At 46.1% G+C, this 19,506-nt stretch overlaps 1 protein-coding gene and 1 pseudogene across 4 annotated transcripts in view; both read right to left on the bottom strand.

The window, feature by feature from the left end:
* Nucleotides 1-15,242, bottom strand: part of LOC135915622 (uncharacterized) — an 83,053-nt gene extending 67,811 nt beyond the window's left edge. Inside the window, exon 1 of one of the 4 annotated variants that reach the window (XR_011513076.1) lies at nucleotides 9,187-9,328. Coding sequence is in view for 2 of the 4 variants with exons in the window: in XM_070536672.1 (XP_070392773.1) it covers nucleotides 9,187-9,301 (115 nt within the window). In the remaining 2 variants the exon portion in view is untranslated. Of the gene's footprint in view, nucleotides 1-3,542; nucleotides 3,654-9,186; nucleotides 9,344-15,207 lie in introns of those variants that run through there. The other 3 variants (XR_011513075.1, XM_070536674.1, XM_070536672.1) reach the window with 3 other exon arrangements.
* A 324-nt stretch (nucleotides 15,243-15,566) lies between these two features.
* LOC135915630 (U2 spliceosomal RNA) lies at nucleotides 15,567-15,746 on the bottom strand (annotated as a pseudogene).
* Between the last annotated feature and the right edge of the window lie 3,760 nt (nucleotides 15,747-19,506).

Consider the following 19,506-nt stretch of genomic DNA (forward strand, 5'->3'; position numbering starts at 1 on the left):
CAACTTGTCATGCCTGCACCAAACAAGGCACTACTGAACAAAATAATATCCCCCGACCTCTTATCTTCCCAAACTAAACCACTCCGGGCCGTCCTCTTATCTTACCTTGACGTTTTTTGATGTTGAGAACAGTTCAATAGGCCATACACATGTCGTGGCCCACAGCACCGACACTGGAAATGCTGGCCCCCTTCACAAGCGCCCTTACGGTCTCACTCTGAGCGCCAAGTCATCCAAAAGGAGGTAGAGAAAATGCTTGACAAAGACGTGATAGAGCCTTTTTTTAGTCCGTCCTCCCTCGTCTGCCGGCCATTCTCAACATATCTTGCCGGGCTGGCCTCAAGTTCAATTTCTCTAAGTGCATTTTTGGGCGCGGCCAGATCAAATTACTTGGACACCTGTTGATGCTTCTGCTGTCCAGCCAGACCTTGACAAAATCCGTGCCATCCACAAGTTCCCGTACTGCGGTCCAGCCATTAAGTACGAAGCTTTCTTGGGCTCTGCTCCTACTTTCGCTGTTTTGTTCTCAACTTCAGGGACATTGCTCGGCCCCTCATGGACCTCCTCAAAAATGATGCGACCTTTTCTTGGGGCAGGGACCAAGCGACTTCCTTTGCATCGCTGTATGCTGCCCTCACATCAACACCTGTGATGGCTCATTTTGACCCAACTGCTAGAAGAGAGCTTCGCACCGACGCAAGCGGCCATGGCATACGTGCTATTCTCGCCCAAACACAGAACGGAGCTAACCGTGTGATAGCGCATATTAGTCGTCTCCTGTCACAGTCGGAAAATAATTACACCATTACTGAGCGAGATTGCTCTGTAATTGTGTAATTGCTCGTCCGTACCTATATGTATGGCGGTTTAGACTGTCGTGCGTTGTGCTGGCTCTCTACTCTTAAAGAACCCACCAGTAGGCTCGGCCCTTGGACGTTGCCGTTACAGGAGATCTCGGATGTGTACAAATCTGACAAGTTACACACTGACGCCGATTGCCTATCCCGTCACACCATTGAACCATCCGACTGCGCTGAAACAGACCCCGACACCTAAGTGTTATTACAGACTTCATTCATATGGCTGACAATTAGCGAAGAGATCCATCGTTGCTATCTCGTATTGACCGTCTGTAATCCGGCACCCTCGACTCTTGACTCATCTTATTCATGATAACGTGATGTCATGATAACGTTCTTTACCGCCACAACATGCACCCCGATGGCGCAGAACTCCTGTTAGTTGTCCCGTATCGTCTACGCAGATATGACCTCGTCCAGTTTCATGACGCCCCAACTTCCGGGCACTCAGGCTTTTCCAGAACTTATGGTCGCATACGACGACGTTTCTTCTGGAAGGGCCTTTATCGTTCCGTTCGCCGCTACGTAACATCTTTTGACCTATGTCAGTGGCGCATAACAATTGCCATTTAACCTGCTTGTCTGCTTCAGCCAATTGGCGTTCGAACCAAGCCGTTTTATCCCGTGGGCCTGGACTTCCTCGGCCCCTTTGCAATTTCCACGAAAGGAAAAAAATGACTTGCAGTCGCTACGGATTATACCACGCGATATGCACTTACTCGAGCGTTGTCAACCAGTTGCGCCACGGACGTAGCCGACTTCCTACTGTAGGGCGTCATCCTCCAACATGGTGCTCCACGTCATCTACCCACAGATGGCGGTCGCTACTTCCTGTCACATGTGGTCGACGATCTACTTCGATTATGTGCTGCTCATCACAACTTCACCACCCTATATCACCCTCAAACCAAAAGCCTCACCGAACGTCTCAACCGTAGACTGACCAACATGCTTTCCATGTACGTTTCTCATAATCACCATGATTGGAACGTTGCCGTTCCGTTCGTCACATCTGTATATAACTCATCGCGTCATGACACTGCCGGCTACTCACCCGTCTATCTTCACTTTGGCCGCCATCTCTTATTACGCTTTGACACTTCGTTCCTTTTAGATCTGGTGACCACGTCCACAACCTCCTATGCCCAAGACGCCATCACGCGTGCGCTCATCGCGCGCACGGCAGCCCGCGCTCGGCTCTCGTCATCGCAGGCCGCGCAAAAGTCCATTTGCGATCGTCGACACCAGGATGCTGCTTTTCCACTGGGCTCGCTGGTCTTTCTCTTGCTCCCATTGCGTCGTATCGGCCTCTGTGAAAAGTTACTGTCGCGGTATGTCGGGCCCTGCCGCGTGCTGATCCAGACGACTCCTGTCATGAATGAGAACTCCCATGGCATCGACTTCATCGACGGCCACACCACGAAGTGTCATATCGTACATGTTTCCCACCTCGAGCGTTACAACTGTGATGGCCAATTTCGACCACAGCCAGCACCGGGACGGCGCTTCACCAGCCGGGGATAATGTCACAAACAGTGGTAAAGACAAAGACGCTGCAGAGGGGCTGGATCAGAGTCTCTTCTGTCTGATTGAAAGACCTGCTGAAGCCTTTGTGCCCTCTGCAGTCTTGACTAGCCTATTGATTACCCTTTACTCTCGAATAAATACTCACCGTAACAATATATATTACCTGAAACTACCAGGTCTGGGTAGTACACGCCACCACCTTTCTCAAGAGCAGACACACGTAAATACGTGTTCGGGTACCTGAGGCATTAGGCCACAGAGTGAAATTACTGGAAGTGCCGTGTACACCTTGGCCCCTTCGCCTACTTCCCATGCCAGTTCTCTTAGTGCTGCCATTCGCGGCGCTGTTCACAATGGCGCCGCTGGCGCCTTGTGGAGGCCGGCCGCTGCCTATAATTTGAGAATATTCGGCCAGCTTCTCCATGTTTTACCAACTACTGGGCCACTGCCGTTCGCTTTCGAGTTATCGTTTGATTTCTTCGATCTATTGCTGGCCATAGTCAAAACGAGAAGAAACGCGTACAGTGAACACCGTTCAGGAACAACTCCGTCATTATTCTTGCTCCTAAATCTTGTAGGTTTACGAACAATAGCATTGATGCGTGTACAAGTCGCTTAACTGGGGACTGAACAGTCTGCAAGTAACATTTTGGCAGGGTTTAAAATATAGTAATTGGCTGCTTTTGTGACTGTGCGTATATTAGTTTATTCCCACAGTCTTTGTCTGATTTTATGTATCCTATAATTCTACGCTTCCCAGTGAGTGAAAACAATATAACTGGAATGGCATTAGATTTCGCTATGGAGCTTATGTCGACATTTTTTTGAAATAATAAGATGCACAACACTTCGTGGTAATGTTTCCAATACCGGTATAGTTCAAATATGGAATTACAATTGGCTGCTCACTCATTAGTGAGAAGGTCATTTGTGAAGTTCTCTTGATTCTAAAGACGACTGCTCACCGCTATGGGCACTTCTACAGATCAGGACCATTGTAGACAAGTGCAATGTATTTTGAACGAAAGAGTGTAGCTAGCGCTCATTTGATTGCTTACACAATGCTAAAACTGACGGGAGAAAGGTGCAGGTGTCTTTAGATTGCTATACCTAAAAACATGCACGAAAAATCACAGTGCAGCAAGATGTACTCACGCCCCAATGTTGTAAGTGTTCCCACCTCTACAACAATCTGGTGATCGCGGCGAATATGAAAGCAAACTTTTCAGCCCTCATTGTTTGGTACAAGAAAGAGCACCATATGTGACAATCCGTTTCTTTTCAGAGACAATAGCAAGGCAAGGTTGCGACCGAAAGTTGACAGCAAATTCCTTACAACAGGTTCATATTTTTGCTTTTCGGTACTTAATATCACAGTCTTTCTTTTCTATTTTAAATCCTGCTTCTGTCTGCCTTGGTGGGTTGGTTATGTTAGGCTCAGAAATAACAGGAGGTGGCTAAAGAATCGGGGTACATCGTGTGCTAGGGCAAGTCCGCAGCAACATAGCTTTTGGAATTGCGTTCGAGGTAATTGTAATGTTGACAGGCTAAGTGTGCGATTGCTGTACGTATTTTTACTTCTCAGCTTTCTCTGCACGTGTGAATGCGCAGATGATACCAATGCCATTTAATTGCTATAAGAAAATTGCAAGCAATTCCAGCCAACCGCCTTAGAAATATCGACACTGCAAACAAGATATATATATCAAAACGTTTATTTAAAAGAAAGGAATGCAGAAAGCGAGTGGGTGGAGCAAACAAAGATGTCACAGTTGGAAAGTGCGCTTCTTGCTATTTTGGTCGACCAATGCAGATAACCATCATTATCATCATCATCAGGCTATTTTGATGTCAACTGCAGGGCAAGGACCTGTCCCAGTAATTTTCAATTCCCACTGTCTTGCGATAGCTGATTCCAACTTGCGCCTGCAAATTTCCTAATTTAATCATCCAACCTCATTTTCCGCCCTCCTCGACTGCGCTTGCCTGCCTTTGGCACCGATTCTGTAGCTTCAATGCTTCACCGGTTACCTACCCTACGCAATACATGGCCTCCCCAACTTCATTTTTCCCTCTTAATGCCAACTAGGATATCGGCTATCCCTGTTTCCTCTCTTATCCACACCACTCTATTCAGTTGTTTTTCGCCCCGTCCTTAACTTGTTTTCGAGCTTCTTTGTTAACGTCCGAGTTTCCGCCCCACATATTAGCACCGGCCGAATACATTCATAGCACTGTTTGTTTTAAACGACAGTGGTGAGCTCCGAGCCACGATTTGGTGCCTTTCGTACGCATTCCAGCCTATTTTTATTCTTCTATAATTTTCCTTCTCTGGATCAGGCTCTCCTGCGAGTAACTGACCTAGGTAAACGCACTTCTGCACATACTGTTGAGGCTCGCAGGCGATGATTTTTTTTCCTTGATAGGCTATTGAGCACCACCGTTGCATTCTATTCTTACCTCACCTAGTGCTATGCGTAGTGTTAGACTGGCGTGCAGCATAACAGATTGCCAAAATATGATGTTAGACGAGCAATCGGGCACTCGGTTCCATCAGGTTCACCGCAAGGTTCGTTACAGCGCAACACAAGACAAAGAAAATGGGAGGGTTTAAAACGACGACACGGCGCTGTTTTTTATATCTGCCTTTTGTCCTTGTCTTGTGCTGCGCTGCAAGAACCTTACAATGAATCCTAACCAAATGGCCCAACTTGCAGTCTTGATGCCATCAGGTTCTGCTCATTGAGAAATTTTTCATAGATGCGTCAGCAGGAGGAGCCTCGGCGGTTTTGTTGGGACCGCCAGCAGTCGCAATATCTTTTGCCGCCTCCGATGTATTGTAATGTCAGCTCCACAAGGATTTACGCAATGTTCTTCAGGAATATGCAACTGTATTCAAATATGTGTATTTAAGCGTCGAAGCGGTTTTTATTCTTTTAATTATTGCCAACCACAACAATTTCAAAATTTGTAGCATATCACTAGTTACGATATGGGGGTTCCTCGGCACAGCAAATGATCTTACTTAAGCATGATTAGCATATCTGTAACTGAATTGGTCCACCGGTATTTGGAGTAGATATATGTCGCCATCTTCTGAATATTTTTTTTCGATTTGAGCTTTCTCAGTTTTGCGGTGTGGGTACTATACCACACAAGGGTATCTTATTTAATTTTGATTATTTATTTCTGAATAATGTTGACCCGAGGATTGTTACAAAAACTACGAATTAATGGAATCATCTCCCGCCTTAATTTTTAACATAACCGTTATATCTGCTTTTAGAACTACTATTGAAGAATACTTTTGTTAATCCGCACTTTCAATTTTCTTTTATTATTATATCCTGTTATCTGCACATGCTCTGTATTTCATCCACTCCCTTGTGCAAAGCCTTCGGGCCTTGAGGGTACAATAAATAAAAAAATAAATAAATAAATAAATAAATAAAATAGACTGAAGTACACAATGCAATATAGGAATAAGAGGCAGTGTTTTAGCTGAACATAAAATAACAGTATTCATAAGCAGATCTAAATGTGCAAATAGAAATACAGTGCATAATATGCTACAGAGCAAATCATATGTGCCACGAATGGGAGCCAAAAAAAAGCAAAGAAAAAAGTTTAAAAATTGCAAAGGAATCACATGCATAGTGCTCTGAAAATAATCGAAAAGAAGAGGAACAGTGCCGCAACTTGTTGAAAACCATCAGTACAAGGTACCTCTACAACTTTAATTGCCGCACCGGAAATGAAACGAAAGCGGCTCTTTAAATTGGTTTAATGAGGCGGATTGAAGGACTGTCGGGTTAGGGAATTCCATTCTTCTACTCCTTTAGGGAATAATGAATATTTAGAGGACTTTTCTCGCGCTGCGAAAAGCCTGACACCCTTAGTGACTTATTGCAATGGCTTCTGCCAAAAGAGCGCGTCGTTCGGTCCAGAAGTAAAAAACTATGGCCCATGCCTAAGAACACGGAATCCCCTCAAATGGTACAGAAACTATAATCCTCAGCTGTAGTTCATTACGCCCCCCCCCCCCCCCCTACCCCAATCCTAGCAAGCTGAAAATGCGAGGCTCGTTCCTGTCGTAATGCAGAGGCCATGAATATTCGGAAAAGTGCAGCGGACAGACCATATATTCATTAGAATCACGCATACAACGTACAGAAACGCGGCGTCAAGGCAGGAAATAAATCGGAGTCCCGATCTCACGGGCGAGGCAGGGTTGTACGAGTGTAAGAGTGTATTACCGTCGTGTGGTAAAAGACTTGAATTAAACGATACGAGGATCGCTCACAGGATTTTAAATACATGCGCTCGGCCAAATATGCGGTGCAATGTCGAAGACCCACCTACTACCGGAGAGTACTTAAAATGGACTTCGACAACTAAACCATCATGAGATACACCACTCAAATGTGTCTTTAATTGGGTTCGGGTTGTGTTACACAATCGTGACACTTACTGGCTACAAGCAAGCTGTACATATACGTAGTGCATGAAATGCTCGCACGTGGCGTTGAGGACATCGATTTAAAGGGCCACACATGCACTTCACACTGCGGTTCGTTATGTCTTGCAAGCAGTCTGACCCCACAGATCGTGTATGTTAATTTGTTACCAAATGTGCTGCAGGCTTTCGCTTTCACGTGTCACATGAGTAGAACATGCCGTCATTCACGTGTTACATGAGTAGAACATGCCGCCAAACTTATATTTTTCGAAAAGAAGTTTCTTTGTCTAACCTTCGAACAAATTGTTTTAGCCTTTAAATGCCAGCTTGGGTTTGTGTCACTGCACCTACTAAATGGTTGAAGCTGCTTACATACCATTGAGCATGGTTCACGAGCTTGTGATAAATTATAGGTAATTTTTTTTTTGGGGGGGGGATGACATGCAGACGTGTTGTCTTATCGTAGTTGATTTGTATGCTGCGTTTTTTACAGCACGGACACACCGCTTACAGGCATTAATCTACCTTAGTTTGATGTTCTGTACGTGAAATTCGAACATACATCGAATAATGATCAGGAAGAAACTTGATTTTTCTACGTGTAATAAGAAATTAGGAAATATCAGTGACGTTTAGGTACTCTGAGAGATCAATATTTGTTAGAAAAATAATAGGACTTGCCTGAGACCTAAGTGAATATCGGTTGTGTGTTCGAAGGGGCGGGGTGGAGGCTTTACAACAATAAGCACTAGCCCCAACACAGATACTTGGTGTCCTCCTGAGAAGACCTGATGTGGACTTAACGTGTAGTTATTATTGCGATAAAATGTATATGGACACTCCAAGCGCGTTTCTGCCGTTGGCGATGGCGTCGACGTGAGGTTCCGTATGAAGTCTAATGACGATAACACCGTCGCCGCGTGCGCTACGGTGTATGCGCGAATGAAATCGTGCGAGTGGGGATGACGATTGCGACTCAGTCTCACCCTCGCTAAAGGGACGGAAGGGCAAAGGAAGCGCGCCGTATTCCCTGGCACTCGAGGCATCCAACGTTGTGAGGCATTAGGGAGGGAAGTGGTGGGCGGCGGCGTTCTACTCAAGCTGCAACTACGCATGTGGCGGCAGCGCACGCTCGCGCGGCCGTATCTTGAGAGATATTTGTGTTGTGAGTAGAGTCTAGGTACGTCCGCGGCTCGTAACTTTGTGGGTGCTGTGTGTACTCGGGGCTCACTTTGCGTTGAAGCGATAGACAGCATGACGATCCCTTCGCTCACTGCTGCTGCCACATTTCCTCGCGCCAGCATTTTCACAGCGAGTGTCCGTGGGCACTGAGACCATGCTTGTTAGACCACGCTGACACCATGCTTGTTAATTAGCAAGCGAATGTTTACAAGATGATCCGGCCGAAAAATACTATCCTTACTTCGTATGGATGTCTGCTATTTTGCTATCGCAATCGATGCTTCGCCTTTCGGGCAAAAGTGTGACTTTTCTTGTGCACACTGTTTACTATGGCATAACAAAATCAGTTTATATTCTGTTTATTACTTCATTTTGAGTCTTAATATAATGACAAGGAAGACTAACTTCCGGTGCGAGACCTTGTAAAAGGCTTTCCTAACAACTATTCTTATGATGTCAACCTGTTGTCACGCATCATTCGAGTCATAAAAATTCTGAAGTTTTTCTGTCCTCTCTGTCTCAGTCGAAAAGATGCTGCTGAACACATATTGATTTCAAAAAAAGTAGATCATATGTTTTTACGTAATTCATAACTTTCTTGACTAAAATAGGCTGCAGATGTTTGAAACACACTGTCGTCAGCCATTCAGGACAATAAACATTTATATCCATGCGGTTGGCGCCTTTTAAAACCCGATGAAGTGCGCCACTACTTCATTCGATTGGCATTGAATGTCAAGGCAAAACTGCACCCACTGAGCATCAAATTTAGTGAACTCAGCAGGCATACTATGTGGACCGCTAGTTTATCTTCTTTCTTTTTTACGTTAAGCTTAAGCAAGACCTGAAAGACGCCATCTCGGTGTATAAAACAGCGTTCAACGGAGAATGCTTGGGGGTTATTCCATTGTTTATTTTATTACTCTTACCCTTTGTGCAAATTACCTGTCAAAACAATTAACTCTGGCGATCTGTTCCAAGCTCTTTAGCAGTAGGGAGAGACTTGGCCTATTGTAAAAACTATACATGATTTCATGAGGCCTAGTAAAACTTTCTCGGCATGATATTCGAAGGACACAGAAAACAATACAGCAACGGCAACTACAGGCAGCGCATGAATAGAAAGCGCAGCTTCTATCGAAGGAGATTGCAACTCACCGGATTTTGGTGGCGTAGAAAAATAATGGTTAGCCTGTGTAAAAATTATCGTGATTAGCACGCACAGCGCGATTTCGTGAGACAACTGTTGGGGTAAATCTTCTAGACTGCTCATTGTAGATGTGTGTTCCGTTATATCATTTGTAGTGCTTAAAACAGGCAAAGCGTGAAGTAGGCCACGTAGAAAAATTTGCTTCATTGTCTCTTTGTTTCGTGGTGGCGGCTAACCAAAAACCGAGTGCCTCGCTTGCCCTTGTCGAAAGGAAGTGTGTGAAAATACAATAGCGTTGCATTTATCGCACAACGCTAACACCTGCGCTTCTGACGCACACAGCTAAGGAATAAGGGAGCTGCCATTGTCACAATCCCACTGCGTAGGTGGGAGCAGCATTCATCATTTGTTGAGTGTGAGGGCCATCGCCGCGGGCATCGCAACTTTCACGTTTGGGCGAACACGTGAACCCTCCCGCAGCGGGCGGAGGGTGAGGGAGATGGGGAGAGAAAAGAATCCTCACCGCCGTCTAGTGAGAAGGCCCCTTGAGGTTGCGCAAGCTAAGGTGGATCAGCTAGGCGTACGTTGTTCTTGCGTTTTCTTCAGCTATAATTCTATCGAGCTTCCCTTGTTCTTCATTTCACGCAAGGGAGTATGCGCGCGTGTGAATACCGAAAAGCTAAAGATGCTACGATCGTCGCAGACGCATTTATTTCTTAAAACGGCGTGCAGCTGTTGTGCGCAGCTATGTCGGCATCAACATCTGTAAGCATGCCGCCGCCAGTGCTGCAGCAGCTCTTCGAGACGACCGATTTACTGCAAGTGTTTGCTTCTGCCAAGTCCCTCGCGAAGGGCGAGGATTGAATACAATGAATTGCTTTGGACGTTGAGAAAATGATCACTTACAACGGTAGGTCAGTGTTACAGCGAAATACGTTGCACGAGTGAAGATTCTTTTTTCTTTCTGCACCTAACAGACGCTATTAGAGAAAGCCCCCTGGCAATTGAAGCGCGCCCTCGTGGCGGCGCGGAAACTTGCCGCACGCCGTTGGCATGCCGCAGGCTATTGTCTTCTCGAACGGTGAGATCTCGGGTGAAAGCGTGCTCAATCTTGCGTGCGCAAGGGAGTAAAGTGGGAAGGAAGCGCGCCAACTTCCCAAAAGCGGGGTGGGAGGGGAGGGTGCCTTTTACTCCGACGGCTATTGCGTTTGAGCGGCCGTGCGAGCCCTATCTAGAAGGCGATTTGCGATGCGGACAAGCTAGGCGTCGAGGCACACCGAAGGACGATAGCCTCTTGTATTCTGTTGCACCCGTACGCTTGCGCGCCACCCGCCACCCGTCACCCACACTTTTTGTCGTCTGCTAGCCTGAGAACTTGCAGAGAGCAGCCAGACCAAAACCGTCCCGGCTGATTCTGGCACCCTGCGGGTAGCCAGGCTCGTCCCGCCCGAGCAAACCGAACGCTCAGCGGATGTGCATAACGTGGTGGCTGGAGCATCCCGTGAAAAGCGAAGGTGCTCTGGCTGGTTGTGGCAGCCCGTGGGTAGCCAGAAATGGAGAATTCGAGAGGCCCACTGCCTGTTCTCGGGATGCTCTTACCCGGGCTGACATCGCTTGCCATGTTGCGCGTGATTGCTTGTCGGATTCAAAGGTTAATTAAATGTGTCTTGATGACCGGTGACACCGGGAGGTGCTCTTTCTTCCTCGATCACTCGTCATGGTGCAGTAACGTGACGTCGCCCTGGCCTATGCGAAAAACTTGTCAAACATTATCTTGGCCCCTACCATGTCATCATCATCATCATCATCATCGTCAGCCTGGTTACGCCCGCTGCACAGCAACTTCTCCAGCTACCCCAGTAGCGTACTAATTGTGGCCATGTTGTCCCTGCGAACTTCTTAATCTCATCCGCCCACCTTATTTTCTGCCGTCGCCTGCTACGCTTCCCTTCCCTAGGAATCCAGTTCGTAACCGTTAATGACCATCGGTTATCTTCCCTCCTCATTACATGTCCTGCCCATGCCCATTTATTTTTCTTGATTTTAACTAGCATGTCATTAACTCGCGTTTGTTCCCTCACCCAATCTGCTCTTTTCTTACCCATTAACGTTACACCTATCATTCTTCTTTCCATAGCTTCAGTCTATCTATCTATCTATTATCTATTGAGCCTCTTTTGCTGACCCCGTGACCCAAGTTGTCTAATAGCTTGGGCCACTTGGTATGAGCTCTAGGCCTTGATGCCGTTGTGGTCTGCTGCACCGTTCTCATTCTAACATTATCGGCCTGCCGTCATGCGGTTGTCATCACACTACTGTTGTCACACAGGCGTCAGGCATTCGTTGTCATGCTCCCGTGATACCATCATGAGTGTTGTAATGTCGTCACTTCATCTTCATCTGACTTTCTTCCTGCCGCAGTCATCACGCCATTATCGTCAGACACTCGCTGTTGTCCCATTGTCCGCAACACCGTTGTCATGACATCGTAGTCATATAGTCGTGTTCATGCATTCGCTGTCATTCTATCGTCGTATTATCATTGTGGTGGTTCCATTTTCGCCATTCTTACTTCAGCATTCCGCACTCACCGTGCCTTAATTATGATGTCATTGTCGTCATACAGTCATCAGGCATTTGTTGTCTTTACTGTCATCGTCATGGCATTGTGGCCGTTGTATCGCGGTCACTTCAGCTTTGTTATCCGATTCTCTTCATGCCATCATTGTCAAGCTATCGTCACCTACCGCCTTCGCGATGCAATAGTCGTAGTAACTTATTCGTCACGCAGTCCTTCTCGTGCTATTGTCCACAGCCCTTTTTCATGCCGTTGCCAGCATTGAGTCGTCGTCATACAGTCGTTATGCAGTCGCCGTCATACATTCGCTGTTGTGGTTGTCCAACTCTCATTCTAATTTCGTCAACCAATCCTCATCGTACAGTCATTCTCACGTCATTGTCGTCATGCAATTCTTACCAGGCTATCGTGTTACCATCACCATTGCACAAACCTCAACTGAGTGTCATCACACCATCGTCGCCATACTGCCTTCGTCGTTGAGGCGACGTCATTGCTTCTGCCTCATTCCAGCGTAATCAGGCCTTCGTCATGCAATCTGCATGATGCCGCCATTTTCGTGCCATCGTCACCATCGCGTCATCGTCAGAGAGTCGCTGTCGTACGTGCGCTGTCATACCCTCGCAATCATGCAATCATGGCCGCCATTCTCGCAATACAGGCGTTAAGCATTCATTGCAACACCATCATTGTTTCTATCGCCGCCGTATTAGTCTCGTAACACACTGGTTTACCCGCTATGTTTGTCATCCCATTTTATTCATACCATTGTCATGCCATTGTTGTCACTGCGTAGTCGCCATAACGGAATGCATTCCTTGTCATGCCGTTGACGCACTGCAATCGTGCCCGTTGTATCACCGTGATTCTAACTTCGTCATCCCTACATGTTATGCCGTTCTTGTCACGTCATCGTCCTCAAAGAGTCGTTGTCATACCATTGTACTCATGCTGTCGTCACCATGCTGTCGTTCTACCAGTGCCATTACTTCACAAGAATAGTCTATTGTGGTCCTGCCGACGCAGTCCATTCACGAAGTTCCGTCTCAGTAATTGTTGCGTACTTATGCCGTCCTTGTTAAACCGTGAATATCCCGCCGTTATCATGACTTTGAAATTATTACGTCGTACTCGGACAATTCCTCCCATGGATTTGTTAGCATGCCGCCGTTGTCAGTTTAGTTCGTCATCTTGCCGTCGTCCTAAATTCGACGCCATCCCGTCTTCATGCCATTTTCGTCACGCTGTCATCATTATGCGATCGTCATTATTTAAAAGTCGCCATCTCAGTATCCTCATGCTGCCGTTGTCATGCCCTCGTTTTGGTTCCATCGATGCCATTTTTTCTTCGGCATGCCGTCGTTGTCAGTGCGTTTGTCGTCATACAGTGATCTTCATGCTGTCATGCTCATGGGCCACCTTGACAAACGGGTGCCATACCTAGATGCATCGATACCGGTGGGACTGGGTGCCACATATAGCCGAAGTATCGGAAGTCTCAGAATGACCACAAGATAAGTTAAACAATTGCGACCTAAGCAATAGCATGTATCGCTACATTGCTTGAATGTTAATCGCATTATCGTCTACAGCCATCGTTAAATGGATTTTGTGATATTTTCAATTTTTAAGACGTTTCAAGGAACTACGGCAAAAAAGGAAGGTCCTACCACACCTCGCGGTATCCGGTTCCCTTAGTTGAAAAAAGACTAAATAATACACCATATTATTTCTTCGTGATATAAGAACTTTATTCATCATGCAAAATAAGCAGGATCAACGGACATGGTGAGAGACCACACTCGACAAAGTCTATCTTAGGAGTAGAGGCTGCTCTAGTGCGTATTGCGCTTTGAATCTTCCATTCCGTTCCGGAGTGTATTTCGAATGTGGTCACTTCTCTTTGTTTACCTGATTTTTGAACTTTAATTGGACTGTGCAGCATAAGTGCGTTTGCCTATTGCGTGTCTTAACGTAAAAAAGCTCGCATGGCAATACTCATATTTATACACAATAAAGAAAAAAAAATCCTGTCATGATCCAATTTCAGCCCTGGAATTTTTATTTTTACCGCAGATTTTCCCCCTTGCATCTTCTTCAATTTGAAGGTCCAAATGACATGCTCACAAAATATAAAGCTCGTGCGTGAAGTAATTACCGATTTGGCTTCATGTCCTCAAAAAAGGACATCAGGGCTCAGTGGGTGTAGGAATGAAAAAAATGTTTACTTTATTTCATGCCGCTCTTACAACAAAAACCAAGCAGAAGATTGATTATTTCATTGTGTGAAAGTCCTTGAAGCAATTCCTGAACTTCGTCAAGCACAGATGCACTTTGCGCTTTTCACAAAAAACTCGAACTTTCCCTGTGCAACCGTCCATTTTACACCGCTGTGCCCTAGCGCCGGTGTGAGTTCGCCTACACACCCCAAGGGTAAGGCTTGCCCTTCATATATTGCGTTATGTCCAAACGGCCCTTGAAAGGGACAATCTGCTCATCAATGCAAAGAAGCTCCTCTGCCTCGATATCGTGGTACCTTGCTTGAAAATTCTTGAGCAGAGATCTCACCTTCCAAAGTCTGTCATTGATGTCTGGCTTGTTCGCATCAACAATGTGAAGAGTGTTGCGCAGCTTCTCGAAGCGGTTGCGCGAGATCTCGCATGATGCAATGAGAGCAGTTCTCTTGTAGGCTTTCAATATAGGAGCAACCTTGGGTATTTCAGGACACCCATTATCAGATGGAGAGCCAACAGTCGGCTGATTTCATCTTCATCAGTGCTTACACACGTGCCATAATGAAAAACAGAGTAGTGATTAGTTTTCTCAGCGAGCTCAGTAAGGAGGCTCTTCGGGACATAACGGCTGAAATACCCAAATGGTGAGAATATGCCCTCTTCGATGTGAAGGTCTTCGTGAGCTGACCCTTTGAATATGGTCTCTGGCACCTTGAAAGGCTTTCTCGCCCATCTGCTTGCCGTTGGTCGTGTGCTATCATCTTCCGAATCAGCTTCTGAACTGTTAATCGCACTCTCCACCAGGGTTCCAAGCGCGTCGTCCCCCTCGTCACCACTGCCGCCAGACTCGTCGCACTCGACTTCCACGTCTGATAAATTACCGTCGTCCAGTTCTACAAAGACATATCCGTGCACTCTTGCAAGCGTGGTGAGTGTTGACCATGGCACGAGTAAAATAAGGCCGCCAGTATCGATGCACCTAAAAAATATAACGGAGAATACGGCTAAAATGACGAACGCATGACTTACAACCACTAAGCCCTGTTGTCCTCAAAAGTGGACATGTAAACTAAGGGCCACTACAGAAAATTAATGCAGGTTAGGCCCTACAATTTTTCGCATGCCGCCTACGCTAACAGTAGGAAATAAATATAAAAAATATCAGCGACAAATACTCGAGACTTCAAAAGTTATAGATTGTGAATGTTGACACTTACCCGAAGGCTGCTCAGCCATGGTACGAACGAACACTTCGTCGTCGTCTTCGCGTGAGCGTCCACAAAACGCTCCGTTACTGATGGCAGTGGCGATAGGGCTCTCAGAGGAACACCCCACAAAAAAATTTTTACTTTCAGTTTTGGTTTTACACGTGTGAATTGCGCTTTGCTTTGTGGGATCAATTGACGACGCCAGGGCCGAAAGGGTTAGAAAACTCGGCTGCTGTGCTCGGCGGACAAGGTTAAATCGTACAATATATTCTTCTATAGCGAATCTGAATATGGCTAGGTTTTGGAAAAAAATGCGTGTTTCTACCGAGCCGTGTTGATGGAGAATTACTCCCCGTACGTGAATACCCCACCGTTAGCGTGCTCTAGAAGATAGAGCAATACCAGGTGAACCCGCCGTGGAGGTGAAGCAGGATTTAAGCACTCCACCAACTTGCAGAAAGAAGTTTAATAATTTGGGTCCAAATACAACCCGTGTCAGATATTAATCTGATCAGAACAGATACTACACTTTGAACCGCGTCGGCCGTGCCTACGTTCACACCGCCCTCTCTTAGTCGGCGTTCCAAGCGCTTGTGTATCTCCTTTCCTTTCCTTCCGCTTTCCCGTGGTGGCGGTCCCGTAAGCGAGCTTCCCGCGGGGACCGCGAGGCGGAAAATGCGAACCGTCCATGTGGCCCCAATCTCTCAAACTTGGAACGTTTCACTACAGCTACCGCCAGATTTGAGTGGGACATTCTGGGGAACCAATTTTATGTAGCCTGTGTTGTGTGCGACTGCTTGTGTTTTTAGAGTGACCTCATAACCATTCTTGCACTGCGGGACGTCGACCAACGCACGATCGCCTTGGATATGGTGAATCAGTGTGTGCCATCGCAGTGCGGTGAGGGGTGTGTCTGCTCTACGTGCCACGATTCGTTAGTAAAAGGTGTTGTGCTGCGTGTTGGAAGAATACATCGATGTGTATGCCCCCAGTGCCTCATCATCTACCGAGGCTCAGCATCCTTGAGGAGCGACTAGTCGCGCGTCGCCTTTGATTTATTTGCATGGGGGGTACGACGCGCGGCAATGGACAACTGCTCATCGCAGCACAGCTGAGCCAGTGTAACCCAGGTTGTCCATGTAGGGTCAGGGCTCAAACTGGTGCTCTTGGCCGGAGTTGAGGGGTGGAGAAGGTTTAACAAATTTCATTGCACATGTGTGAATGAGGATCCACTCGGCCAGACAGTCGGCCGGGGGGTACGACGCGCGGCAATGGACAACTGCCGTTCAGGGGCCCATATACACAGCTTTGCTGGTCATCTACCTTCACAGACCTGGATGGCATTTAATTTTAGTTAAAGCGGGGTAAGGCAGCAACCTTTCCAACTTCTGCAAAATATGAAGAATGAGATAAAGAATGTTTCACATCAAAATTTACTTGTTCAGTTTACTTTAGTTCAATACGCACTTTACGCTAGTGAAAGAAAGTACAACGCTTTAAATATCGGTCCTTGTGACTTGAAGAATAATTAAACAGAGCGCCACAACGAAGACAAAATCAACGTTTGATGAAACATATTGACCTTCCTGAATGATGTTAACATCGCCGCAAGGAAGCGTTGCCCCAGAAACACATTCCTACGGAAGGAGGACGAAGAGAACAAAGGAAATGGAGGCAGGTGAACTAGACACTCGTCCGGTTTCCTGCCGTAAGCGGGCGACGTGGTTGAAGGGATGGGAAGAAAGAAATTAGAGGGAGCAAAACGGGTGCTCTCAGTGTGAACAAGTGCATTTGCCCATTATTTCACGCCTGGAATTGGTCTGAGGCCAGTCAATTTCATGAATCGTAGCAATCGCTGCGTTGCTTTGTGATCCTCCGACGTGTGGTGTCATGATCCAAGAAACTTTATCTCTGAAAATGTTCTGGTGTGTCATCAGTTTACTACACTCCGACGAACGTCACGGGAACGTTCGGTTGCGCCTTATGTGACCGCTACGCCACAGTGGACTCGATGTGCAAACAGGGCTTGATAAATCCACTGCCTACAATATGTCACATGTTGAACACTCCACATAACTACTGCAAATTCCGCTCTCCCTTTAAACACCTTGTTTTTAAGACTGCAGTTGGTTTGCAGAGTGTAATCCATGCATAAAACCAGGCATCTTGTGTTAAATATCATTCGGGGTCAATTTTTTTTATTTAGTGGCAGGCACAATTGAGTGCGTGTAGATTACACAGCCACCAAAGCAAAAAGCATTATTGAGTGTTATAAGTATGCATTACGAAAACGGTTTAGTAGCATAATAAATGCCACCAAGTTTTAAAAATGATGGGAACATTGAGGCTGATATGACTGCAATCTTAAATGTGGTTGCGTAAATTATGGCGTGTTAGAGAACTTGTTAGACATGCGCTCAAAAGCTGCATTGGGCCATGTTAAGCAATGTTTACGTAGAGTTCAGGCATACCTGTATACAACACCGCGTTTACATGTTGCAACAGCACATAATGACACACAGCAGATTGTTTTCTCTTTGTTTCGATATGGTACGTTTTCAATGAAAGGCATCCAGGGCAAAGCTCAATTGATTTTAAGTGGAATCTTCACTCAAGACGATGTGAAACTTTCGATCACATCCAGTGCGACAATGTTGGAACTGACTTTGGGTTGTAACCTGCCGCCATAAAATGTGCACTATTCAGGTTTGACGGTCCTAAAGAATAAGCTGCTTACCATAGCTATCCTTCGAAGCACAAACAAGCAGGTGAGTTGAAATAAATTTATAACATTGACATGTACACGCCATCTTTGTCTTACGCTGCAGTTTACGCCGTAGTATTATTGCGACTTTTGTGGACTTGAAGAGCCATCGAGTAGGTGGCAGCCGCGAGTTTTGATTGCCGATAAGAGAGTTCCTACATCATTATTTATCATCATCTTCATTACGGAGCTCGTAAAGAATGATGCTAAACTTGGCAAAGCTGTAAACGTTGGCCTCACTTAAGATACCTTTTTCGATCATGGTATGGTGCCTAGAACAGAGAAGAATATGTAGTGTGAGAGAGTGCCCTACGTTGTTCCCGGTCCATATTGACGAAGAAAGATGATACGGGCCAGAGAAGTGGCTTGTCACCAGTTGCCTACCCTTTCTTCTGCTACTCTGCTCCGATTCTCAGAATCTGAGTTATGTCTTTGGCACGTGTGAAAGTTTTTATTGGTGCGTCCTTGGCGGAAGATCACCTAAGGCACTATACAAGAGAATTTTCGCTACCTGTAGCAAATAACTTGCTTCGGGCCTGTTCCAATAGTTAGAGTGGCACACAGTATAACGATTCTGTCCAGTCAAATTGCCTCGATCCGTTTGCTCTCTAGGCGTTGAAGCATCGAGAGTGTTGACTGCTTGCCGTTTGCAATCGCCTGTCTTGGAATTCAATTAAATACATACGCTATGTGCAACCAGAGCGATGTATCGTGAAAATGTTTCATTATGCCTGTGCGCGCTAGCGCATTGTAGTGGCCCACTAATGTATTTGTTCCGTTAACTATTCACTTTAGTGACCGTTCGCATTCCAGCTGACCCACAGGGCGCCTGAATGGCATTGTGAACATTTAACAAGACCTGCCTGAAAACTACGGCTGTCGGGAGAGGGACAAGTATGCAAAAAACTGGTGCAGTTTTTTAACAATGTAGAGCCGGAAGCTTCCATTTAGGTTTTTTTACGCTTTGGGGCAGATCTTCCAAAACAACCAAGAAAGCTTTCCGAACGGAGTATAGCTGTCGAATGTTATGGGAAAACCGAACTGTTCGCGGTTAGTTTACTACTGCAGATGTTTCTACCGCACCAAGTGACTTTTGGTTACTCCGCGATGACTGAGCTACATTTAAAAGGCACTGGCATCGCCGCTCATTTATTGTCTAGTGTTTATATTTTTTCAGTTCTGATACCGTATTTATTAAAATTTAGACCGTTCCATTTTTTTTATTTGTTATCTGAATTAGGAGCCTGAGTGCAGCTAAGACTCGACGATTTCGTTAGCAGGTGCTCAAACTACCCCATAGACGTGTGTGAGAGCCTGATTTCTTTTTCACAATTCTGATGAGGCGTGGTGTTCACCTTTACAAGGGACCGAACCTCTTGGTCAGAATGGTGCCGACGCCGGCGGCGACTTGTGCCCACCGCAGATCCCCGATTTACCGTTGCATCAGAGGTCAAATAAAACCCCTGAAACTTTGTAAAGTAGCGACACTCTCCTCCTTCGCCTCCACTCCGCCTCATTTTTCCTCTCTTGCTCCCTCCTTGACC

Source organism: Dermacentor albipictus, chromosome 3 (genome assembly GCF_038994185.2).
Source record: "Dermacentor albipictus isolate Rhodes 1998 colony chromosome 3, USDA_Dalb.pri_finalv2, whole genome shotgun sequence".
Taxonomy (NCBI): Eukaryota; Metazoa; Arthropoda; class Arachnida; order Ixodida; family Ixodidae; genus Dermacentor; species Dermacentor albipictus.